General features: G+C 39.1%; 1 protein-coding gene across 2 annotated transcripts in view; it reads left to right on the top strand.

The window, feature by feature from the left end:
* The first annotated feature begins 2,522 nt into the window (after positions 1 to 2,522).
* Positions 2,523 to 20,415, top strand: part of USP47 (ubiquitin specific peptidase 47) — a 123,082-nt gene continuing 105,189 nt past the window's right edge. For both annotated transcript variants that reach the window (XM_082627903.1, XM_082627904.1), the window contains exon 1: positions 2,523 to 2,782. In XM_082627903.1, the coding sequence (XP_082484029.1) occupies positions 2,744 to 2,782 (39 nt within the window). In that variant the 5' untranslated portion in view covers positions 2,523 to 2,743. The remainder of the gene's footprint in view (positions 2,783 to 20,415) is intronic.

Genomic DNA, 20,415 nt, shown 5'->3' on the forward strand with positions numbered 1-20,415 from the left:
CAGAGAAGGTGGGTCATGGGAAGAAAATACTAAAACTTTTAAAAATATTGATTTTTATCTAAAAACAGAAAAAAGTCTTTCAAATATTTAATATATAGATCAACACTGCCATCTCACTACTAATGAGTGAAAAGTGTGAGTTAGGCATCGTGGAGAATAATTTGGAGATTTCTTCATTTTCTTTGTTTTAATATATTGTGATTTCTTCCAATTTATGTGTGCTGGGTTAAGTAGATTTACCAATTACATTATTATTATTATTATTATTATTATTATTATTATTATTTGCTGTACGCGGGCCTCTCACTGCTGTGGCCTCTCCCGCTGTGGGGCACAAGCTCCGGACGCGCAGGCTCAGCGGCCACGGCTCACGGGCCCAGCCGCTCCGCGGCATGTGGGATCTTCCCGGAGCGGGGCACGAACCCGTGTCCCCTGAATCAGCAGGCGGACTCTCAACCACTGCGCCACCAGGGAAGCCCACCAATTACATTATTATTTCATTAAATTAACCCCCATGAAAATGGAAGTAGCTAAAAAAGATTTCTGGAAAGAAAACATGAGTTGGAGATAATAAAGCAGGCCTAATCAAAAAGATGACGATAGAGGTGACACATCTGCTGCTAGCATGAGCTGTACAGAAGCCATCTTATTAACTAGTGGGCATGACATTTTGAAATCAGAGATTTGGAAATATTTCCATTATGTGATTTTGATGCAAAATGATGTATGTGTGCTAACCAAGGCTGGGACTACAGTGAGGCAAGTGAGGCATTCACCTCGCACACGAAATTTAAGGGGATTCCCCAAAGTCAGCAATCAAGATAAATATCTAAATGCAATATTTTAAAAAGTCAAAATTAATGCAAAAACCTATGATAAACAAAATATCAAAATTTTAAATAAAGACAAGATCAGTACTCTAAAAAAAACCTTATACATGTACACTAAATCTTGAAGACAGAATTTTGCAGCTTGTTAAAAGAAATCTTCCAGGCAATGCATTCCAAAGAGTTTTGAAAATATATAACAATGCAACTTCTTCTGGCTGACATCAGGGAAGATAGAAAGTTACTAGCTGAGTTTCAACAACGTTGAACAATGGTTTTGTTTTCAACAATGGTTGGTGGATGGAGGTGATAAAAATGGATACTTGCATTAGAAGAGCAGCCAAAGATGTACTTCTTCCATTAGGATCTAAATATCTTTGTAAGTTATCTTTTTCAGCTTATGACAGCCGTTAAAACAAAGTACAGAAATAACCTGAATGTTGAATCACACATTTTAATAACCGTTTCATAAAGTATTACAGATTTTTATAGCCACGGAAACCTAGTCAATCATATTGCTTTCACTAAATATTTTTAGCAAGAATAACGAGGATTTTTAAAAAGACAATTAATATAGAAAATAACTCTTACAGTTACTTTAAATGTTTATTTCATCTTCATCCTTTTTATGCTTTAAAAATGCTTTATGTCATACACAACAGGAACACAACAGGACGTGTACATAACTTACATCAGTATACAGACTTGTTTTTGTAATAGGGAAGTGCAATCAAAAAAAGTTTGGAGAGCACAGGTACAGGTAGTTAATGCCGTGGGTGTTAGGAAAGTGGCAGGATTATATTATCTCAGTGTGCTGTAGAATCGCTGTACCACGGAAGTCTTCGTGAAGGACACCGCCCCAGGTTTTCATAAACGGAGGTTTGCGGAATGAGCAGGATTTGGAAAAATAACTATTGCAAAATTTGTTGCCTATAAAACAGAGCACAGTGCTTACTGCCAGAGGAGATTAAAGTACTCTAAAAACACTTTTAAAAGGAGATCCTAGGTCCAAACTGCAGCCCTGCTCTCTGAAGTTATCTCAGCCCCATACTTGAACCTGTCGGAGAAGGAAGTTCCCCGAAATGGCCCAGGAGAGTGCCGCTCTGAAGGAGGGAGACTGGAGGGAGAGTGATACCACTTTTCCGAGCCATGGGCTGTCCCCTCCACTAGCAGGAGGCCAGCCGTGAGGTCCCTTGTGCCTTGCCCTCGGGCGGGTGGGGAGAAGGGAAAAGAAAATGCAGCCTTTTCTGGCTGGGACCATGTCTGAGTGCAGAGGCCGGGGGTGGGGGTGGGGTGGGGGGGTGGTCTGTGAAGAGGGGATGAGTTCAGGTGCTTTTCTAACGGGGAGGGAGAGCAGTGTTGGTAGTAGGGCCAGAGGAGCGGCTTTAGGCTCGAGTCTCTTCCTGGTGGGCAGGGAGTCCGAAGAGCCCAGGAAGGCATGTTGGACCCTAAGGCCTGGTCCTTTCCCTGACGGCAGAGGGAATCCCGAGATGGACAGTCCAGAAACCCCCTCCGAAAAGCATTTTCTTGGCCGCTCAACTAATTTTATACATCCCAAGGCTAAGAGCTGAGGTAATTAGACGCGAGCGACAGCTGTCTCGGCACCTTGGGCGCCAGGCACCTGGCTTGGAGCCCGACGGCCCGAATTCTCGCGAGAACGGCAGCCGCCATTTTTCCATTGATTGCGGCGGGCTGGGGGAGGGGCCGACGACGAAGGCGGCTGCGGCGGCGACGACGGCGGAGCCTTGGGTCGGTGTCTGCGCGCTGGTGTCTAAGGCCCAGGCTGAGGCCTCTTCGGTAGCCCGAGCGCAAGCGGTGGAGAGGATGACGGCCGCTGCCGTTTTCTCCTGAGCTAGAGCCGCCGCTACCCTCCCCCTCCCCCGGCAGGGCGGAGAGGAGCGGCCGGAGTCTGAGCGATGGTGCCCGGCGAGGAGAACCAACTGGTCCCGAAGGAGGTGAGGGGCCAGCGGAGGAGGCTAGGCCCGAGGCCTGCGGCCGCTCTAGGCAGCGCAGGCCGGGGCGAGGGGCCGGCTGCGGGCCCAGCTCGTGGGCCGGCCCGCCTGTGGGGGAAGGAGGTGTTGGGGGTGCATGGTGGGTGCGGCGAGCAATTGGGAGACCCGACTGGGTCTAGGGGGCCGGGGAGCGGAGACCTCTCCCCTTGGGTTTGTGGGGCTGGACAAATAAAGGAGCTGACTGGAAGGAATCGGGTCCTGCTTTGGGGGAGAAGGTGGCTTCTCAAGTAGTTATTTAACGCGTTGAGCCAAGGTAGAGAGGTGATTTCAAAGAAAACATTCTGCAACACTGGCTGACGGGCACGACAGGGTGACGGTGCTGCTTCTGGTTTTGACAGTGGCAGTGTATAGCTTTCAGGGCTTGTGAAATCTACACCCAACTTGAGCGTTGTGGGAGGGCAGTTAACTGCTACGACTTTTTTGAACAACTGTTTCTTACTTGGTAGTACTATGGGTCTGCCTAAATGGGGCCTCCCAATGATCGATGAAAAGTAGTAAATGTGACTTCCACGCAAAGGTAAGAGAGAGCGAAGCATTACCATATGGAGAGCTGAATTACTTTTTGTAGTTGGGCTGTGTACGCCAGTTTGGGTGACTTCTTAAATTCTTAAAAGCAAGTGATATGAGAAGGCTTCACTTCTTGGCTTCTCTTGAATAGTAGGAGAGGATTAATGGTAGAATCCAGCACTGGCCAGGGAATTTCAACATATTAATAGTATCTCTGTTGGCTTTATAAATATCTACAGGGTATCCAAACGTGTATTTTTAACTGGTTGATCATCAGGCGAATGCTTTGGATTTTTAGTTCTCATATACCTTAAATAGAGGCAAGTGTCCGTTGAAATTAGCTGTGTTGGATCTTGATGTTTTTGAGTGATGTTCTTAAAAATTCTTAATTCTTTTTTTTTTTTTTTTTTGCCTTTTTTGGTTGCTTTGTAGCAATTTGTTGCTACTTGACCAAGCTCCGACACTGGAAAAGTGTTATTGGAGTTGTGTATGTATGATATGAATATTTTCCCAACATTATCAGATGATTGTTTTGCAAGGACAGTTTTTTTTTAAACTAAGTTATCATGTGTCAGTATTTATTCATCAAGCACCACCAACTCTGCAAAGCAGATAAACAGAGGAATTAATCAGAATTCTTGCCGTGGGAGCTTTTAAGGCTACTAAGGAAGGTAACACTAGTATTCATTGAACTCCAAGTAAGGACTAGGTACTTTTCTACAAAGGTAACTCTCATGCAGGGATGGAAGTGATAGGTGCGATGAGAGATATAAAAGTCAATTTTCTTTTAGAGCTACATAGTGCTGGTTTTCATTCCTATGAAAAGCAAAGTTCTTTCTTAATTTTATTTTATTTTAATTAATTAATTAATTAATTTATGGCTGCATTGGGTCAGGCTTTCTCTAGTTGTGGTGAGCGGGGGCTACTCTTCCTTGTGATGCGCGAGCTTCTCATTGTGGTGGCTTCTCTTGTTGCCTAGGCGCGCGGGCTCAGTAGTTGTGGCTCGCGGGCTCTAGAGCGCAGGCTCAGTAGTTGTGGCGCACGGGCTTAGTTGCTCTGTGGCATGTGGGATCTTCCAGGACCAGGGCTCAAACCCATGTCCCCTGCATTGGCAGGCGGATTCTTAACCACTGCGCCACTAGGGAAGTCCCCTTTCTTAATTTTTTGACCATTAGAAAATATAATATAGGTGGAACTTTGCTTTAAGAAAGCCCAATATTAGGTTTATTTCCCTAATAATTTGATTTATAGAAAACATGGTATAAATAAACACTTTCACAGGAACATACCTGCAATGCTGCTTTTACCTTTTGGATTTTAAAGATTAAACGCCTCTCCTTTAAGACTAACTCCCTTACCTGAGGCTTCAAACTCATCCTGACTTCCAACATTTTTTTTTTTTTCCCCTTACTCTTTCTGGACCACATGCCGTTACTTTCTGTTCCCTAGACTCATCTTCAGTCTTTTCTTTTTCCCTGACTCCTTTTTTGATTCCTGGAAACATGCACAGTACTCTCAAATCTCAAAAGTCTGTCACTTTTTTTAGCTAGCTAAGTAATACATTCTTTTTTGATGGCCATACTTCTCTTCTTGAATTCTTCTTGCCTGCTTCTCTTCCTTGAATTTTCTTTTGCATTTGATACTTTAAAAAAATTCCTTGAGTTTAGTAATACTGTACTTTGGGGCCTTTTCCCCCTGCCTGTTTGTCCTATCTGACCACTCATTTAGTCAATGTCTTTCTCTTTTTTTCTGTGTCCTTAATTATCACTTTCGTCTCATCTTCGTCATCACCTGTCTGGTCTTTTTAAGTAGGAGTAGAATTATGTAGCGCTAAAGCTGAGAGAACACATAGTGATCATTTAGTAACTTATACCCCTTCACTTCTATAGATGAGGAAATGAGGGCCAGAAGATTGAAAGTGACTTGTTCAGGGTCACATAATGAGGAAATAAATGACAGAGCTAGGACTAGAACTCACATCTCTTTGATTATACTCTGTTTTACACATCCCTTCATGGAACCTAGAGGCTCCGTAAAAGTAGTTTGTAACTCTCTAAGTCCATTTACTATGTGAAAATAAATTACAGAATTTTAAAATGTCTTACTTCTGTTCTACTGGCTTATTACCAACAATTTGACGGGCTTTTCTTTTTTAGAGAACCTCTGACACTTACTAGATTTAGATATTGGTTAAATGTGTGCATCCATGTGTGTGCAGTTGTTGAACGAATAATATGTTATTCTGGTCCCTGAAGCTCAAGGACAAATGTACCTTAGAGGACTGCTGAAGAAGGTAGCTTAGTGTCATGCAGGGCTTGGCCAAATAGTCCCTGGGCCAAATTCAGCCCACAGCCTGTTTTGTTTGGCCCATGAGTTAAGAATGATTTTTACATTTTCAAATTGTTGAAAAAAATCAAAATAATAAAAATAATCTGTGACACATGGAAGGATATGAAATTTAGATTTCAGTATTCATAAATAAAGTTTTATTGGAACACATTGATGCCCATTTATTTACTATTATCTATGGCTGTAGCAGAATTGAGTAGTTGATACAGATGCTGTATGCAGGATAAATTTGAAACTATTTAGCTTGGTGTTCAATGCCTACTACACTTTGATTCTGGCCACAGTCTGCCCTTTCAGCTTATCTCTTCTTCCTCAAAACAAGTTTTTAATGCAGCCAAACAGGTTTTTCTCTAACTTGCTTTTCACTTCTGTTTGTGCTGCCTCTTCTTTCCTACTTCTGCCCACTGATTCAGAACATTCATACACATCTTTCCCTCAGTACCTCATATCTCATTTATTCTAAAAAGCCTTTTCTGACCGTTTAACCTTAAGGATTTCTCCTTCTTAGAAGACTTTTATATATGAATAGAATTCATTTGGCAATTAATAAATAGTGCTTTGTGACATCTATTATGGTCTCAGACTGTATTTTATTATTATTCATTATGGATTTCTTGACAGCAGAGATCTTTGTGTGTGTCTGTCTCTCTCTCTCTTTTTTTTTTTTTTTTTTTGTATGTATTATAGGTCTAAGACAGTGTCCTTTCTGAAGGACACTGATCTTCAGTAATATTCATTGATATGGTTACAGGGTTGCAAGGAAACTTAGAGTTCTAACCAATTTCCCCTGCTTGGATATTTTCCACAACATCCTTGGCAAACTGTTTTCCAGCCTTTGCTTGAATACCTTCATGACATCTCTGGTAACATCTTTGTCTTAGAAGAGATCTGTTGTTTTAAGTTTTTGAGTTGAGAGAAGTCTAGATCTCTGTAGCTGCCATCTTTTGAAAGTTGCCTCTGAACAACAGAGAAATCTTAAATCATTTTGCATAGGACAGCTTTTTCTCATTGTTGAAGAGGGGGGAGGGGAGGAGGACTGAGCATCCTCAGTTCTTTGTTTCTCAGTTGCTTTCTTTTAGACATAATCCAGTTTTTAATAGTTCTCCTAATTGTTGTACCCAGGGGAGAGCAAAGTGAGTGTGGTCTATTCTTTGTGGTAAACAACAAAGCACTTCACCTCACTTTTTCACTCTACTATATGTCTTTGAATTGTTTTATATTGATGTTGACTTTGAGATCTCTTTTAATGTCATTCCACTTTCATTTATTGCATCATTATTTCTATTATTCTGTTTCCTTATAAGGATTTGTGACATTAATATTTGTTGTGTACTCACTGTACATTACTGTACGCTGCCATATAGGGAATATTTAGATAAACTGATTTTTTCCTCAAATATTTTATGGTATAATTAAGGATAAAAGGTACATATTACTAATAGTTTTAAAATAATACTTTCACTGCAATACTTAAAGTGCATCCAAGGAGTATATAAATGTAGAAAGGATAGAAAAATGAAAGAAAAAGAATATGTAGTTCCATATCTCAGTGGATTTTTTTTCTGCCTCTCTTTTCCATATAATAAACACTACTTCTGTCTGGAACTAATGATAATAATAACCAAAATTTATTGAGCATTTATTATATGTCACATACTGTTGTATGTGCTTTGTGTGTATTAACTCATTTGAACTTCACAATGACCTCATAACTATATCAGGGCCGTTGATATTGAGATCCCTCAAAACATTAAAACAACTTGTTTTTCATCTCTATTGTCTGTTTTTTTTTAAAAAATAAATTCAATTAATAAATATTATGGAACATGTCAAATGAGTATTCTTTTAATTTGTATGGCTTCAACCTTTGATTGTAATTTACACATTTATATCTACAGCCCTGACCTCTCTTCTAGTTTCGGATTTCCACCTGCATACTGGATATCTCTACTTGGTTGTACTCTGGGACCTACAGATTAAATATGTGTAATATCAACCTCATTTCTCTTTCCTCTCTTCTCATGTCCTCCTCCCAGCATAGTTCTTTCTTTGTATTCTCTTGTTCAGTTAGTGTCATCATCATCTGTTTATTTGCTTAAGTTGGAACGTTTTTTTGACTCTTCCTTTTTCCTTTTTTTCATATATAGTTAAATCGTCACTTGAAAAATATCTCTTGTATCCTCACCTTTCTCTTCGTGGCTCTGCCTCTATTTTCTCATTCAAATGTAGCCCTTTTAAATGGTCTGTGTTCATCTAGGCTATTTTCTTTCGTAACTATCCTCACCACAACAGCCATTACTTTCTAAAACACATGACATTATGACTTACCTGTTTTAAAGTTTATAATTATTACCCTCTGATTGCAAATTGAATACTAGGTAATATTAATAAATACTATGCACCAGACACTGTGCTAAACAATTTACACACTTACTTAATATCTATAAAGCCCTTTAAGGCATCTCTTATCTTTCATTATGTATTTTATAGATAGATAGAAAGAAAGTAAGGCTTAAAGAATAAGTAACTTGGGCTTCCCTGGTGGCGCAGTGGTTAAGAATCCGCCTGCCAATGCAGGGGACACGGGTTCGAGCCCTGGTCCAGGAAGATTCCACATGCCGTGGAGCAACTAACCCCATGCGCCACAACTACTGAGCCTGTGCTCTAGAGCCCGCATGCCACAACTACTGAGCCCACGTGCCACAACTACTGAAGCCCACGCGCCTGGAGCCCATGCTCCACAAGAGAAGGCACCGCAATGAGAAGCCTGTGCACCGCAACAAAGAGTAGCCCCTGCTCGCCGCAACTAGAGAAAGCCCACACACAGCAATGAAGACCCAATGCAGCCAAAAAAAAAAGTAAATTATTCAAAGTTGTATAGCTGTTTGTTTCTAAGTCATTGTGGCCTTAATCAGTAGGAAAGTCCTTCATAATGTAGCCTCAATTGATTTGTTTTTTAAAATTAATTTTTGTCAAAGTTATACATGCACATATTGAAAAGAGTTGAATAACTCTGCTCTGCAGATTCTCCCTCCCCTTCATTTTGGGCTCTCTGGAGGCAACCACTTGCTACTCATTCTTTTGATATTTATCTCCATATTTCAAAATAGTATGCCTGTAGTTTTCCCTCATGATTTTTTCAGTTGAATGGATTGTCTACGGACTTCCCACAATGGAAGATTCGGTTTACCACTATCCCCAAACACAGACACACTTCTCAATTCTGCCCAATCCTTCCAATATTGTCATATTGCAAGTTGTTTGGATACATCAAGTTTCAAAGTTTATATCAATGTCACTGTATTCATTGTTGAGCCTTATAGTTTATTGTGATGATTTTCCCTTTCTGTACAGTATTTTGTTTTCCATGAGTTAACATTTTCTAAAAATTTGCTTTTGCTTTGTTTTCTATGTATTTATCATTAATTTAACCAAGTGGTTCTCAATTGGGGGCAACCCAGAGGATATTGGCTATGTTGGGTAGGTGAGGGAGGGCAGGAGTGTGCTACTGACATCTAGCGAGCAGAAGCCAGCTATGCTGCCAAGCATCATCCTGCACTGCACTGGACCACCTCCCACAACAAAGAATTATGTGGTCCAAAATGTCAATAAAAACTCTGATTTAGGGCTTCCCTGGTGGCGCAGTGGTTGAGAGTCCGCCTGCCGATGCAGGGGATACGGGTTCGTGCCCCGATCCGGGAAGATCCCACATGCCGCGGAGAGGCTAGGCCCGTGAGCCATGGCCACTGAGCCTGCGCGTCCGGAGCCTGTGCTCCGCAACGGGAGAGGCCACAACAGTGAGAGGCCCGCATACCGCAAAAAAAAAAAAAAAATAAAATAAAATAAAAAAAAAAAAAAAAAAAAAAAAAAAAACTCTGATTTAGTCCAGACTCTCAAGTATATGAGTCTTCTCCTTATTATGTTCAAACTACCAATTTTTTGATGAATTTCCTTGAATTGCAGCTGCTGTCTTAGATTTGCCTTTATAATCATCTTAGTAGTTTCCGTCAGGTCTCTCTTGTATTAGAGCTCCTAGTTCTGTATCTGATGTCTTCATCTTTCTTTGTGTTCTCATTTTGGAGGACCACTTTCAATAGCTTTCTGGATGGGCTATAATTTTTTCAAGACTTCACATGTCTGAAAATGTTTCTACCCTCTTGCTTTATAGATAGTTTGGCTGGGCAGAGAATTCTCGGTCAGAAATAATTTTCTCTCAGAATTTTGAATACATTGCTCCATTGTCGTATTGTTTTCAGTGTTGCTGTTGAAACATCAGATGCCTAGAAGATTTTTAATTAATTAATTAATTAATTTTTGGCTGCGCTGGGTCTTCGTTGCTGTGTGTGGGCTTTCTCTGGTTGCTGCGAGCAGGGCCTGCTCTTCGTTGCAGTGTGCGGGCTTCTCATTGCCATGGCTTCTCTCTGCCATAGCTTCTCTCGTTTCAGAACACGGGCTGTAGGTGCGCGGGCTCAGTAGTTGTGACGCACAGGCCTAGTTGCTCCGCAGCATGTGGGATCTTCCCGGACCAGGGATCGAACCCAGGTCCCCTGCATTGGCAGGCAGATTCTTAACCACTGCACTACCAGGGAAGTCCCTGCCTAGAAGATTTTGAATCTTATTTTTCCTCTCTGGAAGCTTGGAGAACCTTTTCCCCTAGAGTTCTGAAATTCCTGTATTATGTGTACAGGTCTGTTTTTCTCCACTTCTGCTGGGTTCAGGGTAGTCTTATTCAATCTGAAATTTGTCTCATCAGTTCTGGGAAATTTTCTTAAGTCATTTCTTTTGTTTCTTCCCCTTTGTTTTCTCTGTTCTCTCTCTTGAACTCATTTAGATAATGGGTCTACTGTCTTGGTTTCTCTAATTTTCTTCTGTTTACATCTATTTTCCATTTCTTTTCCTTTTTCCTCTGTTTTCTGGGAGATTTTTCTCAATTTTATCTTCTGATTCTTCTACTAAGGTTTTATTTCTGCTATCATGTTTGTAATTTCCAAGTACTCTTTTTTTTCTGAAAAAGTTTTAATATATCCTGATATATCCTGTTTTTGATATCCTATTTTTGTTTTATGGATGCAGTGTCTTATCTCTCAGGGAATTATTGATACTTTTCTTCTCTGCATATTCTCTCTTTTCTCCAAATTTCCTTTTTCTGTTTGTTTGCTTTGGGCTTTGTCTTTCATATTAGATGCTTTTTTTAGATGTCTGGTATTCCTTGGAACTCAATGCTTATTTAGAAGAGGGGCCTTAAAAAGCTGAATGGAAGCTCTGCCAGTGGGTAATTATGGTTTTCCCTGTACTTTAGATATGTGTGGATAATTTCCTTGTAGACTCCTAGTGACACGTTTTTCTCTTGTGCTGAACTGATTTCCCAGAAAAGATGTATGATCTTTTGCTTGGAGAGAACAAGCTTGGGAGCTGAGTAGGAAACGGGGTTGTGGGTTTCATCCTAAAGTACATGAATACCCTTTCATTTAATTCTCCAGTTTTCAATGTGGCAGCCCTCAAATTTGATTGCACCTGGCATCCTCTACTCCAGAGAGACCTTGTTTTATGCTCTCCTGAGATTGCTTAGTCTTTTGCCAGGAAGGGTCAAAGAGTAAAAGAGAGAGGATCTGGGAGTTCTGACTGCTTCTTAAGCAGACTTTAATCTCTTATTCTAGCTTGGACTTCACTCTTGCTCCCAGCGTATCTGAAACTGCCAGTTCCTGAGCCTTTTCGGGTTTTTTTTCCCTTTTTTCTTTTTAATTTTTTATAGAAACCTTGAAAAAAGAATACACAGAGTTCCCATATACCTGTCACCAAGCTTCTCCTCATGGTAACATATTTTATAACCATAGAACACTTATCAAAAGTAAGAAATTAACTTTAGTACAATACTATTAACTATACTGCAGAATTTATTCGGATTTGACCAGTTTTCCGCTAATGTTTCTTTTTATTCCAAGATCCAAACTCAGAGTCCCACATTGAATTTTGTTGTCATGTCTCCTTAGTTTCCTCTTATCTGTGACAATTTCTCAGACTTTTCTTCTCTTTCATGACCTTGACATTTTGAACAGCACTGGTCGTTTTTGCAGAATCACCCTCAATTTGGGTTTGTCTGATATTTTCTCATGATTAGATTGAGGTTATTAAAGAGAAGGCTATCACAGAAGTGATATGTCCTTCTCTGTGCATCATTTGGCAGGGGGTGGGGGGTACATGATGCTGATGTGTCCTACTGTGATGTTAACCTTTGATCACTTGGTTCAGGTGATTCTGCTAGGTTTCTCCACTGTAAAGTTACTATTTTCCTCTTTAATAATTACTAACTACTTTGAGACCGTGCAGATATCCTGTTTCTGCTTAAACTTCTGCCCATTAGTTTTAGCATCCATTTATAGATCTTGTTACTGTTGCATTCTAATAGTGATTTTCTGCTTCCCTCATTATTTCTACATTTATTAATTGGAATTCTTTTGTGAGGAAGAGTTGTCCCTTCTCCCACATTTATTTACTTAATTATTTATTTATGTCAGTATAGACTTAAGATATTTATTTTATTCTTTGGATTATAACCCCAAACTATTGTTATTTATTTTGTTGTTCAAATTGTTCCAGTCTTGGCCAGGGAGAGCTCTTTCTGGTTGGCATCTGTGCTCATCCTTGCCTTTTGAGCACTTCTGTACTTTGTGGCAATGCTTCAACCCATCTTATACTTGCCCTGCCCCAACCCTGCAATCAACCACTTCTGCAGAGAGTTTAGGGGTCTTTTAGTATAATTGTAAATGTGGTATGTGCTATAAGCCAGGTGTCTTTGTTTTTCATCTAGGCTAATGTAGGTTTCAACCTTCTCAGGTGTAATAGTCACTACCACTTGTTCTGCTTTCTAGCTTCTAAAATTGTGTTTCTGGTTTCCTATGGATTTATGCTCTTTAAACAATTTCTTTATTCTTGTTTCAGAGAGATTTTGGGAAGCTTTTGAGCTAAATGCTTGTATTCAATCTGTCCTCTTTGACCAGAAATTCTTAATGTTTTTGTTATCTCCTGCCCCAAGCCAATTTTGTTTTAGCCACATTCAACCACATTAGTTGCTGTTCCCTGATGTGCTGTATGCTTTTGTGTGTCACTTGCCCTGAGTGAATAATATGAAATATTTTTTAATATCTGCTTTTTAGGGAATTTTAAATGGGTGAACTTTGATTTTACATGAAAACTATTTAAGTACTTTCTTAAGTACATTTTTAGGATTCTTGCCTCTTATTTTCCATTTTTTGGATTAGTCACATAAATGTTTTGTGTCTTAGTACCAAATATTGTAAATTTTTTGCCAAAATGGAGGGGAGAGGCTTAGTGCATTTCCAGAATACTAACATACCATCACCATCATAGCCCAAGTTGAAAGAAAAGATTGTATTGAAAATAGGGTGTTGTGTAGCACAGGGAACTCTGCCCAATATCATGTAACAACCTAAATGGGAAAAGAATTTGAAAAAGAATAGATGCATGTATATGTATAACAGAATCACTTTGCTGTACACCTGAAACTATCACAACATTGTTAATCAACTGTACTCCAATATAAAATAAAAAGTTAAAAAATAAAATAAAAAATTGCCAAAAAAAAGAAAAAGAAAGGGGGTTGTGAAAAACATAGTATTAAATATACATTCAAATACCTATTGTAAATTTAGGTTCCAGAAGACATCGACTTTAAAAACTTGATTCATTGGTATTAAGGACCTTATTCAGTTCAGACAACATGATAGGTGACATGATATTCAGAGGCATATTCTTCTATGAGGCTTATTACATGGATTCTAAAGTGTTCTGTCCATGTATTGCTGCTTAGAATCTACTTTTGTACAAACATTCTCCACTGTAAAAAACTCTTTGGCAAAATAATTGTGACTAGCAGCGATGGCAAATGATTGGCAAAAATAATGTGCTCTTTCACATCAAGATTCTTAAAGAATGTATTTTTCCTGAGCCTGCTTTTCTGTCAGTATAATGGAAGAAGGGATGGTTATAGGTGTAGTGTAAGTGAACAGATGTCTCCTCTCTGCTCTACTGAATACTTCTGTTTACTTTGTCTCAAGGTGTGGGAGCAATAGTAATTGCCCTATGCTTTTGTTTAATGGAACTAAACTGAACCAAGCATACCTAAAGTAGCCATGGACAGGAACATTTTCATTGACATAAAACTGTTGCTGCAATCCACTGTCGAGAGTGTTGAGAGATTACTGTTTTTATGAAACTTACCGAGATATATGTCTTGAATTTGTTTTTTGTTGTTGTTTGTTTTGTTTGTTTGTTTTTGGCCATGCTGCACCGATTGTGGATCTTAGTTCCCCCACCAGGGATTGAAAGCAGGCCCTGGCAGTGGGAACACTAAGTCCTAACCACTGGACTGCCAGGGAATTCCCAATATGTTTATTTATTTATTTGTTTGTTTGTTTGTTTTGGCCATGCCATGCAGCTGTATTGAATTTTTTATGTTTTTAAAAAGCAAGCTTTTAAAATCCTACCCAACCAGCAAAATCTAGCCCTTCTTACTACTATAAGAAACCTTTCCTGATTCTCCTCTTTCACCCTGATAGCATTTTTCTAACCCTGAAATCCCATAACATTGTAGCTTTTGACATTTGAAAAATTATAAGTTAATACTTTTATTATTTGTGTTAATACCTTTATTAGAAGCTCTTCAAAGTCAGGACACAACAGTCAGAGTGCCTGGGTTCAAGTACCAGTTTTGTGACCTTGGGCAAGTTATTTAACCTACCATTACCTAAGTTAAATGAGGGTACTAGTAACTACCTCCTAGGGTTGTTGGGAACAGTTAATGAGTTAATACATACGAAGTGTCTTCCACTTACTAAGCACTCTTATAAATGTTATCTGTCATAATAAGTGTTACTACCTTCATTACTGTTACTACCTTCATCCTGTATTCTCCCCAGGGGCCAGCATAATGTACTGTACATTGTTGTTGTCCAATATATATTGATTAAATAAAAATGAAGTCATATTTTAGTTATTAAATATGCTTAGTTGTTTGAAGTCAGGTATCTGATATGACCTGTCAGCATAAATCCTAAATGATTGTTAGATTTGACAGGCTCTTTTATATTATCAGGTAAGACCTGTTTTTACTACTTTTTGATAGTTGAAACATGTGACAAAGTACAAATGAAACTTTTTAGTCTAATGAGATCCTAAGAAAAATCGGTTTAGTATATATAGATATTTGTTGAAATAACTTACTAGATTAACAAGTTATTTGTTTATAAGTTTCTGTGTGAAATGTTATTTTAAAGCAGGATTCACGTTAAGAATAGTTTGTTTCCGGGAGAGCTTTATGTGTTTGATAATTCTGATTTTCAAAAACTCTAAACAGTTGACATGGATAGAAGAACCAATTAACCTGTCTATTTTTGTCAGTTGTATTACTGATTGTGCTTTAGATTTGATGCTGTGTAACTGACTGCTGTAAGACTTGCAGAGTCATTCAAATATTAGCAGAAATATAGTGGCTTTCCAGTAGAGAAAAATTAAGGGCTAAGTGACATAATTTAAAAAAATGATCTGGAATTTAAATCTTTCTGTATACAGTGAGTCCAGTACTTTTGGTTTAGCTTTAGGAAAACCATGAACCTCTGGTTCATTTATCACCTAAGTGAAATTTTCTAGTATAACCAAAGTATTGTAGTTTGACTATAAATACCTTTCTTGTTTCAAATGATATTACCTATTTTTATTTCATCTTAAATATGCTTTAATTATTCTTAATGTAGATTTCCATAGCTCTGGATGCTGTCAAATTCATTCAGTTAAGCATTGAGTTAGTAGCTGCCAAGAACCAGAGAATCAAAGATGAATAAGGAATGTGGCCTAGTTCTAGATGCTAGTCTAGCCTGGGAGACAAAAATTTGTAATGAGGCAAATGCATAATTTGGTAATAAAGTGGAACCATAAAGGAGGGAGCTACCAGGTTTATCTAGGGGATCCTGTGAGAATGTAACACTTAAATTAGGTCACAAAGGATGACTTGACTGCCAAGTAAAGAAGGAAGTAAGAACTTTTAGTTAGGAGAAATGGCATTTAAAACACACAAGTCTGTAATGCATTTTAAAAGTGGCAGAAAGTTTGGCGTAAATGCATGGGGTGCCTGGGGTTGAGTGAGAGAAGATAGTTCTGACAGATTGTGTTTAAAATTCTGAAGGCTTTGTATACCTAAAAGGAATTTAGGTTTTTATTGTGCAGACATTAGTGGGCAGGAAACGTTTTTTTGGCAGAAAAAGTTAACAGATTTGTTTATAATTGTTACAAATTCAGTGAAACTTGTTTGCTGAAACATTGTTTACTTGCATGAATGTTTTATATCACTGCATTAGTATTAAACATTTACACACAAACGAAAATGGGGCAAGGCGGAATTTGCTATAATACCGATTCTCTCACCTGCTTTTTTTTTTTTTCATTTGCAGTCATATAATTAGGTATTTTTTTGTTTGTTTGTTCTTTTAAGAATAAAATGTTTCCCTTCATAATGCATCTTAAGTGTATTCTCCACATTTGAGTCATCCTGGCAGGATATCCTTTGGCATAATTGTTACATAGTTGATATGGATAACACACAGTTAGGTATCTTCAAATAGGCTAACTAGATAGGCCTCATTTGCCTCCAGAAATGTGCCAGTAGCTGCACCTTGGTAGTGTAGATCTGGTTTGAAGTGCTGAACACTTGCAAGTGAGAAGTTCAGTGTACTTCAGGGACAGCTGCAGTATGAGGCTTGTAAAAATGCGGTTTCTTCACCTTTTCAGTATAAGACATATTCTTGTGAGTGACCTTTGTAGCTGGTTGCTTTCTTGAGTGCTTTACCACTAGCTGTTTACAGGCATTTGTCTTGGTAGGAGCCATAGCATAGAGAACTCCCTGTTTATACCCCCCTTCTCTTCGGCAGCTCAACAGGCTAGAAGTGGCCCTGGTGCTAGAGTGATGACTGGTGGCGGCTGCAGCAGCAGCAGCAGCCACTGAGAACACCGCAAGGAGTGTTAATAGGGGATTAGTGAAATCTTCCCAAGGATTTCCCCAGTGCTCCAAATTCAATTGACTTTAATATTTTACTGAGAGGAGCTCTTGATTACAACCCCAGGTCCGGGTTGCATTAGAAAGTAGAATTTTTGTATGACTTACCTGGTAAAAGATACGTATTGCTTTAGTAAATATATCAATACATAAACTATCTATGAATTCTTATACATTTCTTCCATATTATAGATTTAAAATGTCTACCTTTTTATGTGTTTAGGTATTTTAATTTTGTTGCCTTTAATTATACGTACACCAAGTTGTATAATTTATTACTTTATTTATAGCACTTTGTGGTAATGAAAGGGAATTGGTGAAAAATTAGATACCTAACAATGAAGTCTCTTAGTAAAAGACATCTAAGGGATTTCCCTGGCGGCCCAGAGGTTAAGACTTTGCCTTCCAGTGCAGGGGTTGCTGGTTCGATCCTTGGTCGGGGAGCTAAGATCGCACATGCCTCATGGCCAAAAAACCAAAGCATAAAAACAGAAGCAATATTGTAACAAATTCAGTAAAGACTTTAAAAATGGTCCATATCAAAAAAAAAAAGACATCTAAGAAATATTACTGCTTTAATTTTGACATCTTAAATTCACATCTTGAAATATTTATTTACTATTACATTATTTACCATTAACATAACACAAGTATGATTTTTAAACTTCTAAGAAAAATAGACAGTGATGCAGAAAATATTTCTACAATTCAGTAATATGATTTAACAGTGGAAGGGAGGTAGTAGTTAGGTATTACAGCTCCTTCATTTATAGGGGAGGAAAACATGAAGGCTGTAAAAACCCCATAACTTACTTAATGTCTCAGGTAGTGGAAGAGCTAGAATGAGACTTTTTTGAAAAAGTCAAGTTTATTGAGGTATAATTTATATACAGTAAAATTTGCTCCTTTAAGGCATACAGTTTTATGAATTTTGACAAACTTATACAGTTGTATAACCACCACCACAGTCAAGATATAGAACATCTCCATCCCCTTAAAAAAGTCTTCTCATGCCTCTTATAATCAACCCCACCTCCCACCTCTAGGCTCTGCAACCACTGATCTGTTTTCTGCCCTCATGTTTTGCCTTTTCCTCATATAACTGGAATTCAAATAGTATGTAGCATTTTGAGTCTTGACTTTAATCTAGCATAAAACTACGATGTTTATCTATGTTATCTCTTGTATCACTAGGCTTCCTTTTTGTTTTCCAGTGTCACAATTTGTTTATCCATTTATTAACTGATGGACATTTGGGTTATTTCCAAGTTTTGGTGATTCTGAATAAGCTGCTACAAATATCTGTGTACAGCTTTTTCTTTTGGTAGACATATGTTTTCATATGGTAAGTGCGTGTTTAACTTCGTAAGAAACTGCCAAACTCTTTTCTGAAATGGCTGTACCATTTTGCATTCCATTGAGCAATGTATGCACATTCCAATTGCTCTGCCTCCGTGTTGGTACTTGGCAATGTCAATATTTTTCAGTTTAGTTTTTTAATCATTCTAGTTAGTGTGTAGGGATATCTCTGTGGTTTGAATTTGCATTTCTTAATGACTAGTGATGTAGTGTATCTTTTCATGTACTTGAAGTTTTTCATTAAGCCTGATTAAAAAAATCATATTTTATTTGAATATTACATATTTAAAGTTTTGCTAGTACTGATAGGAGAGAGAGAAGTAAAAAGAGTACCTATTCTCGAGTTGATGATTTACATAGAGAAAACTGGTAATTGGATTAAAGAGTATGGCTGTAATTTTGACGGGCTTCTTGAGAAAGGGGTTCATATATTAGCTATCTGGTGGAGAGGATAATGGTTTGGGAATCAGAAAATGCATTGGTTTGGCTTTGCGTTGCTTATCCTTTCTGGGCCTTTCTTTTTTTTCTTCTTTCTTCATCTCTGAAATGAGGGAGTTGGACTAGATAAGGTATAAGATTTGTCTCTAAATTATAAATCTACATAAACTTGTTGGTAGTAGCTTTTTGCTTCTTTTTCAGTAGTAGGGTTTTTTGTTTTGTTTTGTTTTGTTTTTTTGCGGTACGCGAGCCTCTCACTGTTGTGGCGTCTCGCGTTGCGGAGCACAGGCTCCGGACGCGCAGGCTCAGCGGCCATGGCTCACAGGCCCAGCCGCTCCGCGGCATGTGGGATCCTCCCAGACCGAGGCACGAACCCGTGTCCCCTGCATCGTCAGGCGGACTCCCGACCACTGCGCCACCAGGGAAGCCCTGTTTTTGTTATTTTTTAATAAATTTATAATTTGGCTGCACTGCGTCTTTGTCGCTGCGTGTGGGCTTTCTCTAGTTGCGGCGAGCAGGGGCTACTCTTCATTGCAGTGCACAGGCTTCTCATTGCAGTGGCTTCTCTTGTTGCAGAGCACGGGCTCTAGGCACATGGGCTTCAGTAGTTGTGGCACTTAGGCTCGCGGGCTCTAGAGCGCAGGCTCAGTAGTTGTGGCACACGGGCTTAGTTGCTCCGTGGTACGTGGGATCTTCCTGGAACAGGGCTCGAACCCGTGTCCCCTGCATTGTCAGGTGGATTCCTAACCACTGTGCCAACCAGGGAAGTCCCTCAGTAGTAGGTTTTTAAATTTTGTAAGAAGGCTGTGCGATCAGAAAACAAAGATCTTTGCGGGTCTTTCCTGTCTGATGAAATCTCTATTACCCAAAAAAGATCATCTTCTGAAATTTTAAATAATATAAATTATAATATAAATATTATAGTTGAGAATTATATATTTCTCTTTTTTAAACACTTTTTAAAAAATTTATTTATTTATTTTTGGCTGCATTGGGTATTCGTTGCTGCACACAGGCTTTCTCTAGTTGTGGCGACCGGGGGCTACTCTTCGTTGAGGCGTGCAGGCTTCAGTAGCAGTGTCCCTTGGGCTCTGGCGCGCAGGCTCAGTAGTTGTGGCTCACGGGCTTAGCTGTTCCACAGCATGTGGGATCTTTCCGGGCCAGGGCTCGAACCCTTGTCCCCTGCGTTGGCAAGAAGATTCTTAACCACTGCGCCACCAGGGAAGTCTGAAAATTATATATTTCTTAAGTCTGTTATAAGGATGGTAGCTGACAGTTCTATGATAATACATTTTGTATGATACTATATTATTATTATTATCATTTATGGAGCTTTTTTTTTTTTTTTTTTTTTTTTGCTGTACGTGGGCCTCTCACTGTTGTGGCCTCTCCCGTTGCGGAGCACAGGCTCCAGACGCGCAGGCTCAGCGGCCATGGCTCACGGGCCCAGCCACTTCGCGGCATGTGGGATCTTCCCGGACCGGGGCACAAACCCGAGTCCCCTGCATCGGCAGGTGGACCCTCAACCACTGCACCACCAGGGAAGCCCTATGGAGCATTTTTAAGATGTTCTCTCTTGATCTTCAGAAAAAGTCTTTGTGAACCATGAGAGAGATAAGTGACTTGCATAGGATTACACGGCTAAAAGAAAAGTAGCCACCTTGACCTAAGGGTTCTAGCCTAGAACCTTTGCCTCTGCACTACATTGCTCTTTGCACTGTAGACAATTCCAGTAGGAAATAAAATCTTTAAATTGTTTTAAATAACCTTAACATTTTTTTCAGTTGTATAATTTCATGTTCAGGGTATTATAAAATTTATTTTCCATGCTTCTAAATAAAAAGCATGGTAACACATA

Source organism: Mesoplodon mirus (assembly GCF_964341445.2).
Source record: "Mesoplodon mirus genome assembly, chromosome: 7".
Lineage (NCBI taxonomy): Eukaryota > Metazoa > Chordata > Mammalia > Artiodactyla > Ziphiidae > Mesoplodon > Mesoplodon mirus.